Source organism: Stomoxys calcitrans, chromosome 3 (assembly GCF_963082655.1).
Source record: "Stomoxys calcitrans chromosome 3, idStoCalc2.1, whole genome shotgun sequence".
NCBI classification, from domain to species: Eukaryota; Metazoa; Arthropoda; class Insecta; order Diptera; family Muscidae; genus Stomoxys; species Stomoxys calcitrans.
The window spans coordinates 3,487,153-3,512,054 of record NC_081554.1 but is presented as its reverse complement, the minus strand read 5'-3'; the positions used below and the strand labels follow the sequence as shown (position 1 = coordinate 3,512,054).

At 35.3% G+C, this 24,902-nt stretch overlaps 2 protein-coding genes and 1 long non-coding RNA gene across 7 annotated transcripts in view; 1 reads left to right on the top strand and 2 right to left on the bottom strand.

The window, feature by feature from the left end:
- The window catches only part of LOC106082090 (uncharacterized), a 44,412-nt gene that overhangs the window by 4,386 nt on the left and 15,124 nt on the right, over positions 1-24,902 (bottom strand). The window lies entirely within an intron of this gene.
- On the bottom strand, positions 5,857-7,210 carry LOC131995726 (uncharacterized). Of its 4 annotated transcripts, none has more exons than XR_009397578.1 (3): positions 6,951-7,135; positions 6,482-6,837; positions 5,857-6,414 (listed from the first exon to the last, which is right to left on the bottom strand). It is a non-coding gene; the product is annotated as an uncharacterized LOC131995726 (long non-coding RNA). The 4 variants fall into 4 exon arrangements; XR_009397579.1 differs by lacking the exon at positions 6,951-7,135 and having other exon boundaries at positions 6,482-6,732; positions 6,808-6,822; XR_009397580.1 differs by lacking the exon at positions 6,951-7,135 and having other exon boundaries at positions 6,482-6,697; positions 6,808-6,822.
- On the top strand, positions 10,722-24,455 carry LOC131995725 (uncharacterized). Of its 2 annotated transcripts, XM_059364673.1 has the most exons (6): positions 10,722-10,854; positions 10,914-10,963; positions 11,205-11,337; positions 13,884-13,934; positions 19,543-19,807; positions 24,287-24,447. In XM_059364673.1, the coding sequence occupies exons 3-6, from the start codon at positions 11,205-11,207 to the stop codon at positions 24,321-24,323; spliced, it is 486 nt and encodes a 161-aa protein (XP_059220656.1). In that variant the 5' UTR covers positions 10,722-10,854; positions 10,914-10,963; the 3' UTR covers positions 24,324-24,447. The 2 variants fall into 2 exon arrangements, with proteins under 2 accessions (XP_059220656.1, XP_059220657.1); XM_059364674.1 differs by lacking the exon at positions 13,884-13,934 and having other exon boundaries at positions 24,287-24,455.

Genomic DNA, 24,902 nt, shown 5'->3' with positions numbered 1-24,902 from the left:
TTACAACCCTTATTAGAAATATTTAATCAATTAAACACCACCTGCCCCAGAGTATTATTATACACACCACCATAGGATGGGGGTATACTAATAGTAATCATTTCGTTTGTAACACCTCGAAATATTGATCTAAGACCCCATAAAATATATATATATATATATATATATATATATATATATATATATATATATATGTCCAGCGCCTTGTTTGGGGACAGTAAAAAATCGTACTTTTTACCGTATATTCCAATCCGTTAGGACTTTATACACCGATATATCTCATTTTTTCCCCATTTTACTTCACCCATTCCGAATTATAAAACTTTTTCTACACAACGCATTGTTCCGGGACACTTGTCAGTGCACCGCATCTTTTGGACCCATGTCCTCAAATCCGGCGTTATATGCAACAAAAATTTTATTGCCAGATTTTCCAAATTTTTTCAAGTTCTTTTACGCGGCGTATTCGGTGTCGTCTGCCGGCTTTGACTTTATCATTCACTTAGCAGTGACTACATTATTTTGTCATTAAAAATTAATGTTTGGTTTTGGTTTTGTGTCGCTGAGATTAATGAACATTTAAAAATTATAATTTAATAAAGCAAAAACGAAAATTATAATTTTTTAAATCGGCGCAAGTCGTGTCGTTGCGACAAGAAGTGCCTCATGAAGTTAATTTATAACATAGGCCAAACAAAATGCACACTGCTACTTTTTATTTCGTTGAATACATATTAGTTGGTAACAGCAAACGAAATATTTAACAAGTAAAAGCGTGCTAAGTTCGGCCGGGCCGAATCTTATATACCCTCCACCATGGATCGCATTTGTCGAGTTCTTTTCCCGGCATCTCTTCTTAGCCAAAAAAGGATATAAGAAAAGAGTTGCTCTGCTATTAAAACGATATCAAGATATGGTCCGGTTCGGACCACAATTAAATTATATGTTGGAGACCTGTGTAAAATTTCAGCCAATTCGTATAAGAATTGCGCCCATTGGGGCTCACGAAGTAAAATAGAGAGAACGATTTATATGGAATCTGTATCGGGCTATAGACCGATTCAGACCATAATAAAACGTTTGTTGATGGTCATGAGAGGATCCGTCGTACAAAATTTCAAAAATCAGGCATATCGGATAGGAATTGCGACCTCTAGGGGTCAAGAAGTCAAGATCCCAGATCGGTTTATATGGCAGCTGTATCAGGTTATAAGCCGATTTGAACCATACTTGGCACAGTTGTTGGATATCATAACAAAACACGTCGTGCAAAATTTCATTCCAATCGGATAAGAATTGCGATCTCTAGAGGCTCAAGAAGTCAAGACCCCATATCGGTTTATATGGCAGCTATATCAGGTTATGAACCGATTTGAACCATACTTGGCACACTTATTGGATATCATAACAAAATACTACGTGCAAAAATTCATTAAAATTGGATAAGAATTGCGCCCTCTAGAGGCTCAAGAATTCAAGACCCAAGATCGGTTTATATGACAGCTATATCAGGTTATGGACCGATTTGAACCATACTTGGCACAGTTGTTGAATGTCATAATAAAACACGTCGTGCAAAATTTCATCCCAATCGGATAGGAATTGCGCACTCTAGAGGCTCAAGAAGTCAAGACCCAAGATCGGTTTATATGGCAGCTATATCAGGTTATGGACCGATTTAAACCATACTTGGCACAGTTGTTGGATATCATAACGAAACACGTCGTGCAAAATTTCATTTCAATCTGATAAGAATTGCGCACTCTAGAGGCTCAAGAAGTCAAGACCCAAGATCGGTTTATATGGCAGCTATATCAGGTTATGGACCGATTTAAACCATACTTGGCACAGTTGTTGGATATCATAACAAAACACGTCGTGCAAAATTTCATCCCAATCGGATAAGAATTGCGCACTCTAGAGGCTCAAGAAATCAAGACCCAAGATCGGTTTATATGGCAGCTATATCAGGTTATGGACCGATTTGAACCATACTTGGCACAGTTGTTGGATGTCATAACAAAACACGTCGTGCAAAATTTCATCCCAATCGGATAAGAATTGCGCACTCTAGAGGCTCAAGAAGTCAAGACCCAAGATCGGTTTATATGGCAGCTATATCAAAACATGGACCGATATGGCCCATTTACAATACCAACCGACCTACACTAATAAGAAGTATTTGTGCAAAATTTCAAGCGGATAGCTTTACTCCTTCGGAAGTTAGCGTGCTTTCGACAGACAGACGGACGGACGGACGGACGGACGGACAGACGGACGGACATGGCTAGATCGACATAAAATTTCACGACGATCAAGAATATATATACTTTATGGGGTCTCAGACGAATATTTCGAGTAGTTACAATCAGAATGACGAAATTAGTATACCCCCCATCTTATGGTGGAGGGTATAATAAAATGAAATTCTAATCTACTTTATCTGGCCTACATTTTATCTTTATTAAAATGTTTGATCCGTACAGCTGAGATGAAACAATATACCCGCAATGGTGAAGAAGAAGCTCGTTATGATACTCAATTAAAAGAAGCCATTCCCAAAAACCAACAAACTCTTCATCATTTGTTTGTGGCCCAGTGCCTTCACCGATTTGGCTCTAAAGAACGATGGTGGTTGATCATCGGTGAAGAAGGACCCTTCACTTTACTCTATCAAATTATTCAGCAACAGCGAGGACATTTTTTTGTGGCCCAGTGCCTTCGCTGATTTGGCTCTAAAAACCGATGGTGGTTGTTCATCGGTGAAGAAGGACTCTTCTCTTTACTCTATCACTCAAATTTTGCAGCATTTCTCTAAAGAAATTTTATGGGATGGAATGCCTTGAACGGTTCTTGGGAGAGTATGCTTTTCGGGTTCGCAGGGCGGTGATTCATACGAAGCGATGAGGATCCCGTCTACTAGGACACTGAAGACTATTTTACATATCCGATCCATCGACATACAGATTATGTGTGAGACAGCCACTGACTCCCTGATATTTAACACGATATAGGAATGTGTGGATAGAGGAAGGTCTTACTATCGCGGATTAGGGAGTCGACGGTAGCAAAACTGGATGGAATGATTAAGATGACACTTGATGCCGACTGCGAAGCACAGATACCACTGACACAGTCTTGTATTGAAGAAACTTTGGTATTGCCATCTGGAAGTACATGCTACACGGACCCAGGAACTGAAATCTGTTTCCAACTACCTGACCATAATACGGTCCTGCAGAGGGAGATCCGGACGATCACAGAACGCATAAAGTTGGGTAGTGCTCAAGCGAGGACGTCATGTGTGAACATCTTTACTGCCGTCAATAAACTTGGTTAATCCGAGGCATTTTGGACGCTGCTTTTATAGAATAAAACAAGTAAGGAAGGGCTAAAGTCGGGCAAAGCCGACCTTTTGCTACCCTACACCACATTGGGCATGCTCTCTGAGTCGTGCGAGTTAAAATTTGCCTTGATTTGGAACAAAGAATATCGACCAAATTTGCATAAATGCAGTATTTTTAGAAATCGGATGAAAATATATATGGGAGCTATATATAATTCTGATCCGATTTTGGATCAAAATCAGTACACATAGTAAAACTTATAAAAGAATATGCAAAATTTTAAGAAAATCTGTCAAGGAATACGCTCAAAATGGCTCTAAAAGTAAAAATCGGGTAATAGATATATATGAGAGCTATATCTAGATCTGAACCGATTTACATAGAACTCAACAGCAATGTTGCAAATCATAAGAGAACCCTTCGTGCCAAATTTCGTGAGAATCGGTTAACAAATGATCATTTTATTGAATTTTTACTGCAAATCGGACGAACATATATATGGGAGCTATATGCAAATCTGAACGGATTTTGACATAAATCCTATCAGGTTGTGCTATTTGCAAAGGAAAGCCTTTTGCAAAATTTTGAGAAGATCGGTTAATAAATGCGCTGACAAAGGCTCTAAAAGTGAAAATCGGTCAATACATATATATGGGAGCTATATCTAAATCTGAACCGATTTATATGAAACTCACTTGTTATGTGAAAAGCCGTAATAGAATCCGTTGTGCCAAATTTTGTTGTAATTGGTTAAGAAATGACGATTTTATTGCATTTTTATCGCAAATCGGGCGAACATATGGGAGCTATATCAAAATCTGAACCGATTTTTTCCAACTTCAATAGGCTTCGTCTCTAGGACAAAAAGAAGCCTGTACCAAATTTGAAGACGATCGAATGAAAATTGCGACCTGTACTTTGTACACAAATTAACGTGGACAGACAGATGAACATAGCTAAATCGAACCAGGAAGTAATTCTTAGTCGAATGGTATATTTATCAATGGGTTTATCTCTCTTCCTTCTACAAACAAATGCACTAAGCCCTATACCAGTGGTGGTGTAGGGTATAAACACAGGTAAACGATGAACTCCCAGTGGCAGTGATCAATTGAAAAAAAATCTCCAGTAATTATTAGAAACAAGCTCTGAATCAGATGTCACACTGATGCAGAGCAAAGAAACTTTGAACAATCGATTTTACCCGTAATGAATTTTCGAACCTTTTCCAAAAGATGTGAATATGTGATATGTCAGTACATGAATTGGCCTATGAACATTCCATTTAGAATCAGCGGGGATACTTCTCTGATATCTATGAGTGCTGTCCGATACAAGTTTACGCTCAATGATAAGGGAACTTCTTTTTAATGCCAGCGTATTAAGTTAGGTAAATACATCAGAAGTGTCGCCAACACTATCGCACAAGAAGAAGAGGTTGTGTTTAATAGCATATCGGGGTAGCGGTGCTTAGACTGGCCTATATCACCTTATTGACCGATCATTTGAGCGAAATCTCAGCCAAATCAGTATCAAGAAGTCGAATACGGGAATCGGTTTATATGGGGGCTACATCTGTTTATAGACCGATTCGGGTCATAATTGACATGGATTTTAGAAATCATAACACAAGTTTTTGTGCCAAATTTTAGCCAAATCGTATTAAAATTGAACCTTCTAGGGGCTCAAGAAGTCTTATCCGGGAATTGGTCTATATGGCGGCTATATCTGTTTATAGACCGATTCGGATTATACTTAGCATGGATGTCATAACACAAGTCTTTGTTCCAAATTTCAGCCAAATCGTACAAAAAATTAAGGATTCTAGGGGCTCAAGAAGTCGAATCCGGGGATTGGTTTATATGGGAGCTATATCAAAATCTTAACCGATATGACCCATTTGCAGTTCCCAACGACTTACAGTAATAAGAAGTATCTGGGCAAACCTTTACGCGTTCGACCGCTATCGTGATTTCGACAGACGGACGGATCGACATAAAATGTTAAGACGATCCAGAATATATATACTTTATGGGGTCTTAGACAAATTTTTCGATGTGTTACAAACGGAATGACTAGGTTAGTACTCCCCATCCTATGGTGGTGGGTATAAAAAGACTGACCTTTTTTTGAAAAAAAAAACCCTTTTACGACTCTTTTTCCAAAAATTGTCAACGGTAACCCTGAACAGGACAAAGGATTACGAGATTTCTTATGCATAATCGGCGCGGCAAGTGATAGCATATAGAGAAAATGATAAGTCGTTGGGGCATTTCCTATTCCTAGATGGTGACACAATATCCTACATGAACAGACTTAGTGGCGTGGTATGGAGAAAAATTTATCAGCACGGAATTCCTTACTTGGATTTTTTTTTCAAGATTATTTAGAGCGTAGAAAAAGCCGATTACTGGCTTAGGTGTATGTCCATAGTGACTGCGCACAGCGGGAGTAAAGTAAAACTTTAACAGTTTATTATACTTCACCTACAATTTAAACATCACTATGATAATATTTTTTAAAACATTTTATAAGCATTCTACAAAAATAAAAAAATATAAAGGTTTACATAGTAAGAAGAAAATGCAATATTTGCTCTGGTACTCTGTTGTTGTTGTAGCAGTGTGTTGCACACTGAGGCGGCAGCCCTTGCCGATGGAGGAGTCCATCGGGTCAATCTGCCACGTACCGTGGTACTCGGGCATGGATATTCTTATTGTTTATGTCCTTCCTAAAATAGATTACTTTTCCCCTTCGAATGTTAGCAACCTTGACAATATTGGGCATCTTTCTCCAGCTCTATTTTTATCATAATTTAGACAGCAATATTGTCCTCTTTATTAACGCTGGCCCCAGGTTTTATTAATACTTTCTCCAAAGCTGATGATGAGTACTCCAGCGGCGTCCATTATATGTTTACTGGTGTTCTTAATACCCTTAGCACGTATGGCCGGTGAACCCATGAAAACAACACTTTCCTTTTGCCACTATTTAGCAAACTCCACCGACTCAGAGAGGAAATCATAACCGGAATGTATGGCCTTGGAGCCGGGTTTCTTGACAATTTCTATAATGCATTCAAATAAGATAAGGTAGAAATAGATTCGCCGGAATAGTATGCAAATATTTCTCACCGGCGTCTAGTATACGGCCACTGTGCGCACACTTAATTTGCGGGCGGTTTTTGTAACACGGCAGGCAAACTAACCACTGTTGGCAATAAGAATTTCATTGATTAGTCGAATTGTAGTAGCAGCTTTTCCCGAATTGTCTTTGATCAAAATCATTCTCTGTCACTGAGTTTGACATATAGTGTACTCGGTATTTTGTTGTTGGCCAACTGCCACTACCTGTAAATGGTTTTGACAAAGCCAAATATGTTGTTCTTTTTCGAACAATGATGAGTTTACACGGTACAACAACGTCTATTCACCGGTTCTACCAAAAGTGCGGTACTAACCTCTTTTTCCGCAAGATTTTTCGCTGGTTACTTTTTTAAATAAAAGATTTTAAAGCAAACAAACACGCTGATTGAAAAATTTAATACGACAAATGGATTTTGGAATAAATATGCAATTTTTTTGATTTATGGCCAGTACTAACCTCAGTTTTCACCGGTTAAAACCCATATTTTTCGCGATTACTTTTTTGAAAAACTACAAAAAAATATCAAATATCAAGAAAAACAATTTTATTAAAATTTTGCCATAAGTAATGAGGGAATGTTCTACTAAATGAAATCAGCGTGTTGTTTTGCTTTAAAATCTGTTATCTAAAAAAAGTAAAAAGAGGTTAGTTCCGCCCTTAAATCGAGCTTTATTTCATCGAACATACATATAGACACATGTCTATAAAAAAAAGTGCAATACATACGACAATACTTGGCGATTAGAGAGCGCTCTATTCGTATTTCACGTACATAAGACAAGTCTTATGCCCTGTTTACACTTAGAGCAAATCTAGATTGCAGCAAACCTCGTTCGAAATTGAAATGCAACACTGCGTTTGTATTGAATACCGGTTATTATTGGTAGTTTTGGCCAGCACTTTTTGTCAACATCTGACAATATCTTATTGAATTTATAAAATTTAGTGTTAAATTTAATGAAATCGTTTCACACATTTAACTGCAGACCACAATATATGTGTTAAACACAATAAAAATTCTGATCACCATAAAAATGCTTTCAAAAACATCCCTGTTGACAAATGCAAATCTCTTTAATCGTAGTGTAAACGGGTTTGGGAGATTATCTCAAATCAAGTAGATTTGGGTGATAGTATAAACATGATTTTATGATTACAGAAAGTGACATGTCGTATGACAAGCCGGCTTGTCTAATAGGTGCTTATTATATGAGATTCACTTTTCAAAAAAGCACACGTAATTTCTTTCGATTAGAGCGTACTCTATTTCTTTTGACAAAAACATAAAGAAATCAGCTGTTTTTGTTATCAGTCTAATGAAAGTGACTCCACACGTGGGTTTAGGTAGGTGATCTCGCGCGAACAGCTGAAAACAGCCGGCCAGTTTGACGGTACTAAGATGTCAGTTCTATGTTAACATTGTATGTGTTCGCGTACTCAAATTGGCATATTTTTACTGCAAATGTTTGCGAACCGACCAATTCACAGCAACGTTCTTTTTTTAGTGTTTCTCTTTCTCTCATTTTACCTGCACACGTGTTGAGAACAATTTCTTTTTTGAAGTGACATTTAGGTGACGAGAGAGCGGACTGCACAATATGATTTGTGGTTGTTGTATAAGTGAGACCACCTTTAATTTGTTACACCATGGTGACTCGAAATTAAATTGTTTTCACAAATTTATGGCTTAACCAGCTTTTTCACAACTTTAAAAATATATATGCATAAAAAAATCTGCTTTTGCTCAAACTTTTAGGTTTTGTCATACGAACAGACAGGTGTGATAGCAAAAATTATGAATCGTATGTGCATTCACAAATTTTGACTGACATTTTCAATTAAGTGTGAGTACAAAAAGTGACATGTCATAAGACATCTACATTAATAGCGGCTTAAAGCCGCTTTTACACGGAATGTAAATGTCTTATGACCTGTCACTTTTTGTACTCACATGTAATTGAAAATGTCTGTCAAAATTTGTGAATTTACATACGATTCATCATTTTTGCTATCACACCTGCATGTTATGTTCGTATGACATAACCTAAAAATTTGAGCACAAGCTGATTTTTTGATGCGTAAAAATTGTTAAAGCTGTGGAAAAGCTGGTTAATCCATGAAATTGCGAAAACAATTTAATTTTGAGTTACTTTCATTCGACTGGTAGCACAAGCCGCTGATTTCTTTATGTTTTTGTCAGAAGGAATAGGGGGCGCTCTAATCGAAAGAAATTACATGTGCTATTTTGAAAAGTGATTCTCATATATTAGTTTTGTTTGTATCACACGGCATGTACAACTCTGCATATGCTAAATTTGACATGTCGTAAGACAAATACATTCCGTGTAAATGAGCCTTTAGTTTGGCATATTTTACTATTTATACAAAAATTTACCCCCCTTAAGGCTCGATCAGACTATATGTGCTAGTCTTATGACATGTCACTTTTTATGTACCATTGGTACTTTGTTATGTGTGTCCAAATTTGTTAAATTACATACGATTCTTCATTTTTGCTATCATACTAGCATGTTATTTTTGTATGACATAACCTAAAACAGTGAGTAAAAGTTGATTTTTTTACGGCTACAAATTGTTTAAGTTGTGACAAAGCTGTGTATTTTAATTTGGAGTTGCTTTCATTCGACTGACAACAAAAACAACTGATTTCTTTATGTATTTGTCAGAAGGAATAGAGGGCCGCTCTAATCGAAAAAAATAACAGAGCTATTTTGAAAAGTGATTTTCATGTGTTAGTTTCATTCGTATCACACTATGTGGCAACTTTAACAAAGGCAAAATTTGACATCTCGTAGGACAAAAACATAAAGTGTGATGGCAACTTTAAAGCCGCTATTGAGGCCGAAACACAATGAGCGCGTTGAATTTTATTTTGAGTGTCGCGTTGCAAAAACAACTCTGCCCATAAATCCCAAAAAAACCACGCGGTAAAGTTAAAATATTTTCAACTTTGACGCTTGAAAGTGAGCGCCATCCAGTGCAGTGTTAAACTTTAACGTGTTGATTTGTTGGCATTTGTTTGCAGAGTTGTATTTTTGCAACGCGATACTCAAAATAAAACTCAACGCGCTCATTCTGTTTCGGCCTTTACACGGAATGTAGATGTCTAATGGCATGTCACTTTTTGTACTCAGATGTAATTGAAAATTTCTGTCAAAATTTGTGTCAATTCACAAATTTTGACAGACATTTTCAATAACATGTGAATACAAAAAGTGACATGCCATAAGACATCTACATTCCGTGTAATAGCGATTCATCATGTTTGCTATCACATCTGCATGTTATGTTCGTATGACATAACCTACAAATTGGAGCACAAGCTGATTATTTTATGCGTAAAAATTGTTAAAGTTGTGAAAAAGCTGGTTAAACTATAAAATTGCGAAAACAATTAAATTTTGAGTTACTTTCATCCGACTGATACCAAAAACCGCTGATTTCTTTATGTTTTTGTCAGGAGGAATAGGGCACGCTCTAAAGGTGGAGTTACATAGCATTCTATTTGCGCGCGTGCGTTTCAAAACCCCATCTCTGCAAACAAATGTCAAAAAAGCGACGTGCAAAAGTTAAAGTATTTTCAACTTTGACGCCTAAAAACACTACTTCAAGCATATCAAAACAGTATGACGCTCAAGTGGAATCGTCAAAGTTGAAAATACTTTAACTTTTGCGCGTCGCTTTTTTGACATTTGTTTGCAGAGATGGGGTTTTGAAACGCAAGCACGCAAATAAAATGCTATGTAACTCCACCTTAATTGAACGAAATTACATGTGCTATTTTGAAGATTCTCATATATTAGTTTTGTTTGTATCACACGGCATGTACAACTCTGCATACGCTAAATTTGACATGTCGTAAGACAAATACATGCCGTGTAATTAACATGCCGTTAATTAAGGAGAATGCTACCATGCGACACATACCCTAAAACCTTGTTTACATTGGCCAATAAATAAAAAAAAGCCATTAGAGCCATTAAATCCTGATTTAGTGATAAATGTAAACGGGGTTTATTGAGACCATACTTATGACCTTACATAATGATGTGCCATGTAAACTTCATGGCTTATCAATCGCTTATTCGTCAAAAACCGCAAGTACTCGTATATGTCAACCATTGCTTTGACATGCGTATAGCTGTAGGCAGTTATTAAGTACTGATAAATACCGAATTACCGATTACTAAAAACGAGAAGATATTTTTATGTATATGTGATCATCATTAAACTAACGGCACAAGAACCGTTATGTTAATGTATACGTGCTTCGTATTTTTGACAAGTGGTATGAGTACAGCATTTCTTGATTAGCTGTTGGATGAAAAGGTAGGCTAAGGTTAGTATGACAAAATGCTAACTATTTAATTTAATTTTAAAATAACTTATGTTTTGCAGAGGTCACCGCGCTGTTGAGGATTGAACACCAAGGAAATAAAATAAATAAGGTATGTATATTTTATAATAAATTTTGGCTGTGTTTTATTTTAGTGCAGTGCAGCGAAATTTGAATGGAAATAACATCTAGCCAGAACTTCGTTGTCCTGGATAAATGTAATTTTTATAAAAATTTCATTGCACTGCACTATATAGTGCTAAACTACAACACAGCAATTGTTTAGACTGCAAATACATATGTAACCTGTTCCAATTTTTCTAATATTACATATATATATTTTTTCTTTACAGATGTATTCTTTGGTGAAATACCAAAAAAACCTCATCATACTCAAATCCAAAGATGTCAAGATGAGTGGATCAAGGACGGCAATCATCAATCATAATGGGAAAAATTGCGTTGCGTTCCTTCTTAATAAAAGTGGTAAGTCATAAGAAATCGAGTATGGTAAAAAAGAACATGTAAAAACGTGCTAAGTTCGGCCGGGCCGAATCTCACATAGGTACCCACCACCATGGATTCCGCTAAATATAAACTGAGGTTGTATTTTGTATCAAATCGGGATAGCAGTGCTTAGGCTGGCCTATATCACCATATTGACCGGTTATAAGATAGGCTTTTGGGCGAAATCTGAGCCAAATCATGCTCAAGAAGTCTAATCCGGGGATGTGTTTATATGGGTGCTATAACTGTTTATAAATCGATTCGAATCATGCTTGGTATGGATGTTAAAATATCAGTCAAATCGGATATCAATTGAGGATCTTAGGGGCTATAGAAGTCAAATCCTGGGAACGGTTTATATGGGGGCTATATCTGTATATGGGGGACGATTCGGATCATATTTGGCATGGATGTGGGAAGTTTAAACAGAAGTCTTCTTGCCAATTTTCGGATGAAAATTGAGGCTTCTATGAGATGAAGAAGTCAAATCCGGGAATCGGTTTGTATGGGGGCTAAATATGCGTATGTCATAGCCATATAAGTAATATATGTATATAGACCGATTGAGACCATACTTAGCATGGATGGTGAAAGTTATAAAACAAGTCTTTGTGTCGAATTTCAGCCAAATCTGATAACAATCGAGGATTCTATGAGCTCAAGAAGTCAAATCTGGGGATCGGTTTATATATCTGTATATAGACCGATCTGGATCATAATTAGCATGGATGTTGAAAGTTTAAACAGAAGCTTTCGTGCCAAGCTTCAGCCAATTCGGATGAAAATGGAGGCTTCTATGAGCTCAAGAAGTCAAATCCAGGGATCGGTTTATATGGAGGCTATATCCAAATCTGAACCGATAGGACCCATTTGCAATCCCCATCGACCTACAGTAATAAGAAGTATCTGTGCAAAATTTCAAGCGGCTATCTTTACGTGTTCGACCGCTATCGTAATTTCGACAGACGGACGGACGGACATGGCTAGATCGACTTAAAATGTCAAGACAATCCAGAATATATTTGCTTATGGGCTCTTAGACAAATATTTGGAGGTGTTGCAAACGGAATGACAAAATGACAAATTGGTATAAACCATAAATTTACCTCTCATTTTGTGCACTTTAGAATCTTTTGTTTGTCTGTCCAGCCGCTGGCCCTATTTTTTTTCACATAACTGTAGCTGCCATATAGTTCAACGATATCCGAACCAAATATGGTGAAGATCGAAACATATTTGGATCTAGTTGTCATAGATATATTTGCCCAATTTTGGACCTTAAGTCTGTAAATGTCGCATTTATTTCCCGATTTCGCTGAAATTGGCAACTGTGAATTGTTTTATGCCTCCCATCATCCAACCCGAATATGGTCTATATTTAACTATATCTGGCATATTGACCGATGTACCGATTTAGGGTCTTAAGCCGATAACTGCTGCATTTATTAACCGATTTCTGGGAAATTGGAACCTGAGAGCTGTATAAAGCGTTCTGACGTCCAAATTTAAAATAGTTCAGATCAAACCATATTTGGATATAGCTATCATATAGACTGATCCAGGTCTTAAGTCTATAAAAATCCGATATCGAGGAATTTCGAAACTCTAAGTTTCTTTATACCTTTCGTCATCCGACCAGAAGATGGTCCAGAGCTGACCATATTTAAAAATAATTGCCATATAGACCGATCTTCCAGTTAATGGTCTTAATTCAATAAAAATCGCATTTATCGCTGAAACTCAGCGCTACACCGATATTCATTTTTCTTTGACTATAGCAAGAAAGTAAGCCTTAGTGTTTAGAGGTCGGCATACCCCCAAAAACGCACCATTTTGACTAATTGGGATAATATGGGTATCAAATAAAAGGTATTTTTCTAAGAGTAATAGTGGGTGGTGTTATTGGCTTTATTATTTTCTTTTTTTAAAACACTCCATTTCGAGTTATTTTTGGTATTTTCACAAGTAACTATTGCAACCACAGCTTTAAAACAAAGTCGAAGCAGTGGGCGACAAAAATCGACTTTATACTATAAATAAATCCATATCGACTTTTCGATGTTTTTTTACTTTTTTTATTACTGAAAGGAAATAAAAAGGAGGTCAGTTTAGCTTTCGGTGTCATAAGGAGACACATAGGACTACGAACATATTTAAGTAAAATCGGTGCGGCAAGTGATAGCATGTGTAGGGCATGCTGGGAAGATGATGAGACGTTGGAGCATTTTCTATGTCATTGCCCGGCTTTCACGGCTAACAGAAACCGACACTTAGGTGGGGACATAATACCAGACATGAAACAACTCAGGGGCGTGCCATGCAAAACAATTAAGGATTTTGTAAATAGCACAGAATTCCTAACCTAGGTTTTTTTATTTTTTGTTTTCGAGGTTACTATTAGTATTTAGAGCGCACAACAAGCCGATTACTGGCTTAGGTGTATGTCCTTAGGGGCATGGGCCGGATTAATATCCGCAACTTCTTTTCAACCTAACCTAACCTATCTCTGTATATATAAATTTCAGACTACAAGACATTGTCCTTCCAAAAGGAAAAATTGGAGAATCAAAAAAGTGGTAAGTGTTGTAATATTTGTAAGTAATTATGGTTTAGGACAATTATAGGGAAAAATGTTAGGCTTACGCGGCCAATGTCATTAAAATGTTTTAGATCGATTCATTCGTCAATTCAAAAAAAAAAAAAAACAATTTTCCTTTTTTATGAAATCAGCTTAAAAGAATCGAGTTACAAAATTTTAATGATCTTGACCATAAATTTTTTTTATCTTTGAAATAAGTTTCCTTGTGCTAGCCCTTTTGAATTATTTCATAAGCAAATGAGCTAAGGTACGTTCAAATTAATCAAATATTTGACCCATTTTGTTTTATTTTTGCCCAAAATTACCAAATTCGGATATTCTTGATTTTGTATTCCTGTTAGACATATTTATTCAACAAATTTTGTATGTCCAAACACAAATCGAATAGCATTAACCATTAAAACAAAAAAAGTCTTTTCATTTGCCCTACATTCGATTGCATGTAAAATTTGTGTTTGCTTGTTATACCCACCACCGAAGGATGGGGGTATATTCATTTTGTCATTCCGTTTGCAACACATCGAAATATTCATTTCCGACCCTATAAAGTATATATATTCTTGATCAGCGTAAAAATCTAAGACGATCTAGCCATGTCCGTCCGTCTGTCTGTTGAAATCACGCTACAGTCTTTAAAAATAGAGATATTGAGCTGAAATTTTGCACAGATTCTTTTTTTGTCCATAAGCAGGTTAAGTTCGAAAATGGGCTATATCTTGATATAGCCCCCATATAGACCGATCAGCCGATTTAGGGTCTTAGGCCCATAAAAGCCACATTTATTATCCGATTTTGTTGAAATTTGGGACAGTGAGTTGTGTTAGACCCTTCGACATCCTTTGTCAATTTGGCTCAGATCGGTCCAGATTTGGATATAGCTGCCATATAGACCGATCCTCTGATTTATGGACTTAGGCCCATAAAAGCCACATTTATTATCCGATTTTGCTGAAATTTGGGACAGTGAGTTGTGTTAGGCCCTTTGACATATTTCTTCAATTTGGTCCAGATCGGTTCAAATTTGGATATAGCTGCCATATAGACCGATTTCTTGATTTATGGTTTTGGGCCCATAAAATGCTCATTTATAGCCCGATGTCCCCGAAATTTGGAACAGTGAGTTAAGTTAAGCCCCTTGACATACTTCTGCAATATCGCACAGATCGGTCCAGATTTGGATATAGCTGCCATATAGACCGATATCTAGGTTTTAGGTTTTGGGGCCATAAAAGACGCATTTATTGTCCGATGTCGCTGATATTTGAGACAGTGAGTTTAGTTAGGCTCTTCGACGTCGTTCTTCAATTTTGCCCAGATCAGTCCAGATTTGAATATAGCTGCCATATAGACCGATCTCTGGATTTAAGGTTTAGGGCCCATAAAAGAGGCATTTATTGTCCGATTTCGAAATTTGGGACAGTGCTTAGTGTTAGGCTCTTCGACATGTTTATGCAACTTGGCGCAAATCGGTCCAGATTTGGATATAGCTGCCATGTAGACCGATATCTCGATTTAAAGTCTTGGCCCCATAAAAGGCGCATTTATAATCCGATTTCACTGAAATTTGACACAGTGACTTATGTTCGGCTTTTCGACATCCGTGTCGTATATAGTTCAGATCGGTATGAGGTATATGAGTATAAGGTATGAAATTTTCACCGAATTTTGATGAAAGGTGGTTTACATATATACCCGAGGTGGTGGGTATCCAAAGTTCGGCCCGGCCGAACTTAACGCCTTTTTACTTGTTTTATACTACAATTTTTATGTTCAATCAAAAAAGGAAACAAAAATTGTACATGCCTCAAATGTAGGGCAAAGCCTTTTGAAAGCCTTTTTTGATTTAAATCATGTTTACTCTAGCACCCAAATCTACTTGATTTGAGATAATCTCCCAAACCCGTTTACACTACGATTAAAGAGATTTGCATTTGTCAACAGGGATGTTTTTGAAATCATTTTTATGGTGATCAGAATTTTTATTGTGTTTAACACATATATTGTGGTCTGCAATTAAATGTGTGAAACGTTTTATTAAATTTAACACCAAATTTTATGAATTCAATAAAAAATTGTCAGATGTTGACAAAAAGTGCTGGCCAAAACTACCAATAATAACCGATATTCAATACAAACGCAGTGTTGCATTACAAATTCGAAGGAGGTTTGCTGCAAATCACCTCAAATACGTAGATTTGCTCACACTCAAAATGTATGGGAAACCTTGTCGCAAAACTCGAATTTTGCGAAAGCTCGTCGCAAATCTAGATTTGCTCTTAGTGTAAACAAGACATTAGTGGTTAATGGTATTTGATTTGTTTTTGGACATACAAAATTTGTTAAATAAATTTGTCTAACAGGAATACAAAATCAAGAATATCCAAATTAGGTAATTTTGGGCAAAAATAAAACAAAATGGATCAAATATTTGATTAATTTGAACTTACCTTTATGAAATAATTTGCCTTTGAGTAGCACAGTGAAAAAAATTGGCTTCAAAATTATTAATTGATTAAGTAACGAAAAGCTTTACTATCTTCTTGTGTAGACCAAAAAACGCAAGAAAACTATGTTCCTAATACGCCTGATGTATTTCCACAAACAAAGGTGGAAAAATGCGAAAAGGGCATTCTTGAATTAAAAAATCAGGCATTAACAAATAGCCGTTTAGAAGCGACTCCGTCAGTCTCACCTGCCTTTTCAACCAATGTTATGGATAAAAATATATGCCTTCGGTATATACCGTCAGTACTACCTGTGACTCCGTCAGTATTACCTGAGACTTCATCAGAATTAACTGCTTTTTCGACCCTTGCTAAGGACAAAAATATATGCCTTGAAAGCCCAGAAACTAATATGTCAAATGAAAATATTAATACACCTATTACAAATACGCCTCCAGTATTAGACTATGATGATTCCAGCAGCAGTGAGAGCTTTAACCAACATAAAAACATTCTCCACTTGGAAAATGAATTACCTCTTTCCTCGACTCCTATTAGCATTGAAAAAAAGATCATTGGAAGTTCCGATGTTAATGTGTCTTTCTGTCTACCTAATAACGATACAACAAAATTGAGTAACACAAACGAACCGGACACAACAAATGTAGAGACTAGTCATTCAGAGTACGTACTTAGCTCAAATATCGAAATGACACAAACCCTAGACAGTTCTGAAATAATAATAGTAGAGGACCCACTTATATTAAATAAACTTTCGGTTCGCAATTCAGCCAGCGGAACAAAAAAACATTTTTGCAAATATTGCAAAACTTTGCAGTCAAAATTCGCAAGACATATTTTTTTAAAACATAGGAATGAAAATGAAATAAGTACTGCGTTCCGATTACCAATCAGAAGTCTGGAGCGTAGGAAGATTATTGATCGGATTAGAAAAGAAGGCGACTTTATTCACAATACGTCAAAAAAGCACAATAGCGGCATACTTATAACAACTAGAAATAGACAAAGAAAATTTAACAATGTTCCAGAACATTACAGCTGTTGTAAACACTGCAAAGGATTCTATGCAAAGAAAAATTTAAGAGATCACATAAAAGTGTGCGCAAAAAATGCACGAAAAAATTCTAGGCAAAATTTAGTTGCTGGCAGGCAATTGACACAGTATGTTCACGAAGCCGCAAATGTTACACTAAAAACAATTATATTACCTATTCTGCGAGATGGACCTGTTTCAAATGCTGTGAGGTATGACGAGCTCATAATCAAATACGGAAACAGATTATCACAAAAATACACGTCTCCTCACCATCATGACATGATAAGAGCTCAGCTGCGTTACCTAGGGAAGTTTAAAATTGAAATGGCTCTTTTAGATCCAAATATTATCGAATTTAAAGATATTTTACATCCAAAAATGTACGACAACTGCATATTGGCCATTCGGAAGATTGCGAGCTGGAACGAAAATTTAGGTTGGTACGATCATCCACAAGTTGCTATAACACTTTCGTCTCTATTGAAAAAAATGGCCAGAAAGCAAAAATCAGAGTATATCAAAGTCCAGGACGAAAAGAAAAAGATGGAGGTGGCCGACTTCCTTCTATTGTGGGAAGAGGATGCACCGACTGATATAAATAAAAAAGCTGTTGAAGACCAAGCAAATCACAAACGTGTTAAAAAAGTTGTTTTGCCAAGTAAAAAGGATATTGACATATTATACAGATATCTGACGGACATAGTACACAAATGTATTGAATCGTTAGAAAAATCGTTTTGTTTGGAGTCCTGGATACAATTGGTAAAGGCTACTATGATATTAATTCAAACTTTCAACAGAAGACGAGCTGGAGAAATCGAACGGCTGCAAATCTCTAATTTTTTAAACAAAGAAGTCATTACTGATGATATGGAAAAAGAATTGCTGCAATCAGTATCAAAGAGCTCCATTTCATTTGCCAAACAATATGTAAAAATTTCGATTCGAGGAAAGTTAGGCCGCACAGTGCCGGTTTTGCTCAGCCCCGTAAATGTAAGGGCTATAGACATTATATTGAAATACAGATCAAAGGCAGGGATAACTAACAAAAATCAATACATATTTAGCAACCCCTTGGCTTCTAAGCAAGGCAAGCCTTATTTTAGAGCATGTGGACTCCTTAGGCAATACTCGAAGGAATGCGGCGCTAAAATACCAGAAAGTCTAAGAGGGACAGCTTTGAGAAAGCAAATAGCAACCTATATGTCTATTATTAATGCGGAAGATGCGGCGGTCGACAAATTAGCAGATTTTATGGGCCATCACAAAGATATACATAAAAATGTTTATCGAACATCTATACCAGCGGCTGAAATAACTTGTGTGGCAAAAATTTTAATGGCAGCTATAAGAGATGAAGATGATCCTAATGAAGATGATCCCAATGAAGATAATCCCAACGAAGGTGTTCCCAACGATGATGTTCCCAACGAAAATAATCTCACCGAAAATGCTTCTAACGAGGGTAGTCCCAACGATTTTGTGAATGGTAAACCCATTCAAGAAAAATGCTTAAGTATAGTACATCGTCAAAAAACTCGTATAGCTACAAGCGAATTAGACGAAGAGCTTAGTACGGATGAAGATTTTATCCCCTCTAAACGGAAAAGAAGTAGTAAGTTTTAGTAGTAGTAATAGTAAGTAATGGTATTATAGATAGACGTTTTGTCACAGAAGTTATGAAAACATCTGTGGATTTTTATACATGTAGAACGTTCTATAAATCGTATTTTTACTTCAAAATATATCGTCGATTATAGTGGAACGCTCTTATTATGTATAAACATTTAAGCTTTTTGACAAACCGCTACTGATGAGCTGCTGGTTGGTAACCAGGCGAAATCGCGATCTAGGGAACCAGTCAATTGCTATTACAAGCACAACATATTTAAAAATTGGGTTTTTGTTTTTCTATTTGAAATAGAAACAGAGAACCCTATGGTCTGCAGCCGGACAATATCCGATTGTATAAAAAGTCTATACATTTATTGTTTTTTGGTTTGAGTACTTAAAGTAGTGATACGGCTTTGAGTATCACTACTTTTAACGAAAAAGAAGTTACTTATGTCTTTTTTTTTCAATAGCCTCACCATTTGGAAAAACTACGCATCGAAGTTGGAAGGATGATGAAAAAGCAGCAGCCTTAGCGGCTTTTGGTGACCCATTGCTTTTACATCAACTACCCAGCAACAGCGAATGCCTTTCAGCAATAAACAAATGTCCGGCCTTAAGCGAGCGTACACCACAACAGCTAAAAACATGGATAGACAATCAGCGAAGAAAAGATATAAGAAAGAAGCGTTTTCAGGAGTCAAAGTTACAGAAACAAAAGCAAACAAAAAAGAAACAGTAAGAACAAAGTTATTCTTAAACATTGTAGGCTACAATATAATCATCTTTTTTACGGCATGCGATTTCGTAAAATAAAAGATTTTCTTATCTATATCGTCATGGTTGAAAGCATTTTGTAACCATATTTCTATATAGTGAGAAACAACAAGCAAACCTAAATTTATAAAGTAGAAGACATGTTTATAGCTGAAAACCAAATTTTTTGTTTTGCCAATATGTTCGTCCAGAACTCAGGGAAGTATTGTAATTATTGTTCATTTTAACAATGTATTTTTCATGTTGAGAAAGTTAGTTTTATTTCGTCACCTAAAATGCCAAAAGGCGTAACCCTCAAAAATCAAAAATCGTTTATTGATTGAATCTAGTACACAAGCCTAAAATACATGCTCCTGCATTTGTAATCCAATCATCACGAAATTTTACAAATATGAATTTTTTGGTCTAGAGCCAACGCTATGAATTTTTATGAAAATCGGTTCAGATTTAGATATAGCTCTCACATATATATATATATATATATATATATATATATATATATATATCGTCTGATTTTCACTTAAATGGTTGTAGTTGCCCAAATTTGTGACAGATTTGCACGAAATTCGGTATGGAGTGGTCTCTTACCCGTCTTAAAACTCTGTTTAATTTCATCTAAATCGGTTCAGATTTAGATATAGCTTTCATTTATATTTATCGACTGATTTACACTTATAACGCCGCAGTAGGTACAATTTTTCAGTCTTCACGAAATTTTGGTAAGGATTGTTTTATTAAATATCTTCCCATCTATGCTCAACTTGATAAAATTTGGTTCAAATGCGCATATAGCTCCCATATATACAATATAATAATCCGATGTTCCCTCATACCACTGCTAAAGGGTATTGTAACCATGCTAACGGCATTGTAACGTCTACCTAGTTATTTCTTATAAAGGTACAGAACATCTTACTGTGGTGTCGAAACTGGACGACTCTTCTGGCCGTGAACAAATCCATGCGATTTGTAAAAGCATTGGTGAATGGAACCTTGACCACAAGTTGCAAATTCAAGTACAGGTCGTTTTAATTGTTCTTGGGTTCTTCTTAAACAGACACTTCATTCAGATGTCGTCACCAAGTATTTGAAAGTTTTAAAAAGGAATATTTATGGCAAAGATGGCAAGAGCACTTTACTATTCAAAAAATAACACTACTAAGCTCTCAGTTCTCTTGGTTACGCCAAAGCTTGGTTACAATGCCCTTTAGCAGTAATATGAGGAAAGGTCGGACAATTATATTGTATATATGGGAGCTATATGCGCATTTGAACCGATTTTGATCAATTTGAGCATAGTTGGGTAGATATTTAATTAAACAATCCTTAACAAATTTCGCGAAGATCGAAAATTGTTTTTACTGTGGCGTTATAAGTGTAAATCAATCGATTAATACATATGGGAGCTATATCTAAATCTGAACAGAATTAGATAAAATTTAACGGAGGTTTTAAGTTGGGTAAGACACCTCTCCATACCATATTTCGTGCAAATCGGTTACAAATTGGGGCAACTAAGACAATTTAAATTAAAATCGGGCGATAAACTATATATGAGAGGTACATCTAAATCTGAACCGATTTTCATAAAAATTCATAGCGTTTGTCTCAAGACCAAAAAATTGATACGTGTATAAATTTGTGATGATTGGATAATAAATGCGACCAGACGATCAATTACAAACTCACCAAACTTACGGCTTTTGGCATTTCAGAAAAAACAAGTGCAAAAGACGTAACCCACATAACATCCGAAATTCCGAAAAATAAAATTTTTTTCTAACAGAAATAAGTTTGTCTTCTATCTAAAGATAAAATGTGAAGAAATCGGGATTTTAAATTAAACAGTTCTCATTTTATAACGTTTTTTGCTTTTCCTGTAAAATTATGATAATGAGGATTACGCCTTTGGGCACTTTGGACGATAAACTTTTGGAGTACCTCATGTTGTTCTTTGTTATTGGATTGTCTGAATAGCATCACTTAAATCATTCCATGGATTTTTTCTGTAGCCTTATTATTTTCCGATATATTCAGGGGTTCACTTTTCCTTTAAAACTATCAAGTAAATAAAAAGTCAAAATTAATTTCTTGTGTTGACAAACTTTTGGTTTACTGCTTCATTCGTGTTTTAATAAGAATTTGTTTCAACTCGTTAAATGGAAAGTGAAATTTAAAATACACCCAAATAAAGGTAGCTAAATAATGAAAATTCTAAGAAATCAATTATGAAAACGCAATTTTTGGTTCCATATACGATGGAAAGCAAAACCAAGTGGATGATTCCCTTTTTCCATTTCTAGCGAATATTTGATCGAAATTAAAGACTGCTTTTTGCATAAAGCTATTTTACACATTTCGATTAATCTTAATGAAAATTAAAAAAAAAGAAAAGTATTCCTCATAGAACATAGTTCAAATAAGATATGCACCTTTACTCACTCAATTTTTATGCTTTGACAATAATTTCAGAAAATGGTTTATTTTTTAGAACTTATTCTCATACCATCATTTTTTTAACGATAAGTCTGAAAGTGTTGATTGTTTTCCATGAATGTCCCAGTTATTTTGCTAGAAATTCATGGACTTAACTAAATGAATTTAACTAAAGTGCATTTAACATGCATATGGAAACGAACATTCGCAACATTCTGTGAGATTTTTGTTGAATAGGATCCAAACCTTGTAATTCTTTTCTTACGACATTAAAATTATGGAAAATGTACATTCATCAACCAAAAATATGCATATATTGTATAATTGTGTTACACCAAAAACGCCATGTAAAACAAATTGTAAACATGCTAAACTGATGATTACGGTTAGTATTTAGTGGCATCATAGGAGAATATATCCGATGGCTTGGAATATTTCAGAAACTTTACCCCCGAACGTGACTCTGTCTATGATTAAATTAAATACACAATTCTTTTGTTCCAAAAAAAGAATTACAAAGTTTGGATACTATTTCCAACAAAAATCGCATAGAAAATAACTTGGAAATTGATGGAAGTCACAATCAATACTTGCAGACGTATATTTAAAAAGTAATGCTTTTTGAATTAATTACCAAAAAAAAAATACTTTCTAAAACTGTTATGCAATGTCTAAATTGACTCGTTTTGCTTATGTTGTTTTCGAAAACGTCTCAACTGTTCACAACAGTTGAGATGTTTTGCAAATTTAATTTTTTTTGCACTTCAACACAAATTTTATGAGGGATTATTATTATGATATATTTTCTCTTGCTTGTGCTGCAAAATGTTGTTTATTTTATTTTTTTTTTTTTATGAAGAAATTAGATTTTTATTTTTTGACATTACTAGGGGCTGTGTTTATTTGACACAATTTAGGCATTTTTTAAACTCACATGCTCTGAATGACTCGTTTTTATGGCAAACGAGTCGTTTTTCTCTTATAAATTTCAAAGGAAAAATGAGTCGTTTTCAATGCATTACAAAGGGAAAACGAGTCGTTTACTCAAAACAGCTTTGGGTTGAACAGGGCATTAGTCTAAAATGATTGCATGTGCACTATATGAGTGCGTTTGCACCATACTCTTCAGAGTTTTCTATTCCTTTTTTTTTAAATTTTCTTTGATTTTAGTCACCACGTTTTAAGTAAAATAGCTTTCGAAAAAAAAACAGAACTTAATACCCTGTTCAAACCAAAGCTGTTTTGAGCAAACGACTCGTTTTCCCTTTATAAAGCATTGAAAACAACTTGTTTTTCCATTGAAATTTATAAGGGAAAAACGACTCGTTTGCCACAAAAAAAGTCATTCAAAGCATGTGAGACCAAATAAATGCCTAAATTGTACTAAATATACACAGCCCTCAATAATGTCAAAAAATTTATAAAATAAACAACAGTAGCAGAAGCAAGAGAAAATAAATCTTAGTAATAATCCACCATAAAATATGTATTGTAGTGCTTAAAAATGAAATTTGCAAAACATCTCAGCTGGTGTGAACGGTTGAGATGTTTTCGAAAACAACATAAGCAAAACGAGTCAATGTAGACATAGCATAATATTGCTATATTCTCGATTTTAAATATTCGAAAGAAATGCAAACTGAAAGAAACATTCGGTTTTGCTTCACACTGTATATATAGAACCAAATTCAAGTTTGTCGTTTAAAATTCCAATGCTTGGGTATTTACTCAATAACTACCTTCATTGGGTATTTATAAATGTTAAGATATTTTGGTAATTGAAAACATTTTGTACCATTTTTGTATTACTTTTTATTCTTTGTATATAAAACTGATCTTCTGATCTCATGAAATCGGACTATATTTATATATAGCCACTATATAGCCCGATCTCTCGACTTACAGTCGAAAATACTTATGTTATGTAATGAAATATGAAATACTTATGTTATGTAATAAAATAAAAAATCTGTATAATTTTCTTCTTTTTTTCATTATTTGTAGCATTCCAATAACTCTTACTAAATTTACATATTTATAGCCGATAAGCCAATTTTGTAAGGTAGTTATGTTCTTAACAGATGTAAACAATAAAATCCAACACCAGACATTTCGCTAAAAAGGACTGTGTTTAAAAATTTACTCACCAAATTTTAAGTAAGGAGAGGGGGTAATGTTTATGGTAAGTATTATATTAAAAAGCAACTTTAGAATAATAACGTGTTTTATTATTACACGCAATAAAAATTCGATCTAGTTGGGACACCCTTTATGATTAATGGAACAAATTTCCAACTAGAACGCAACAAAAATTGCGTTCTAGGCTACGATAATGTGCATTTTCATCAGAATCCTGGATACGGCTATTGTTCTACCTAGGATGGCCACAATGAACTTATGATCTATTATTTCCCCTTTGCCAGGCGGCCCCTTTAGTACATAGTGCGCCAGATAAACATACTTATTTAAAAGGTCAATAAAAATTAAATTACTTCGGTTATTGTTTTCTTTTTTTATTTGAGAATACATTATCCCAAGTTTTGTCCATGCAGTCTTACAAAGACATCCAGTAAATGTCGAAATTTGTGTCCTAAATTTTGGCTAATGCAGTCTTAAGGGC

Excerpts from the sequence above, each read along its gene's own strand:
- LOC131995725 (XM_059364673.1), top strand. The coding sequence starts at position 11,205 with ATGTATTCTTTGGTGAAATACCAAAAAAACCTCATCATACTCAAATCC. Across the intron at positions 11,338-13,883 it reads GTTCCTTCTTAATAAAAGTG|ACTACAAGACATTGTCCTTC; the intron begins GTAAGTCATAAG and ends TATAAATTTCAG. Across the intron at positions 13,935-19,542 it reads ATTGGAGAATCAAAAAAGTG|CCTCACCATTTGGAAAAACT; the intron begins GTAAGTGTTGTA and ends TTTTTTCAATAG.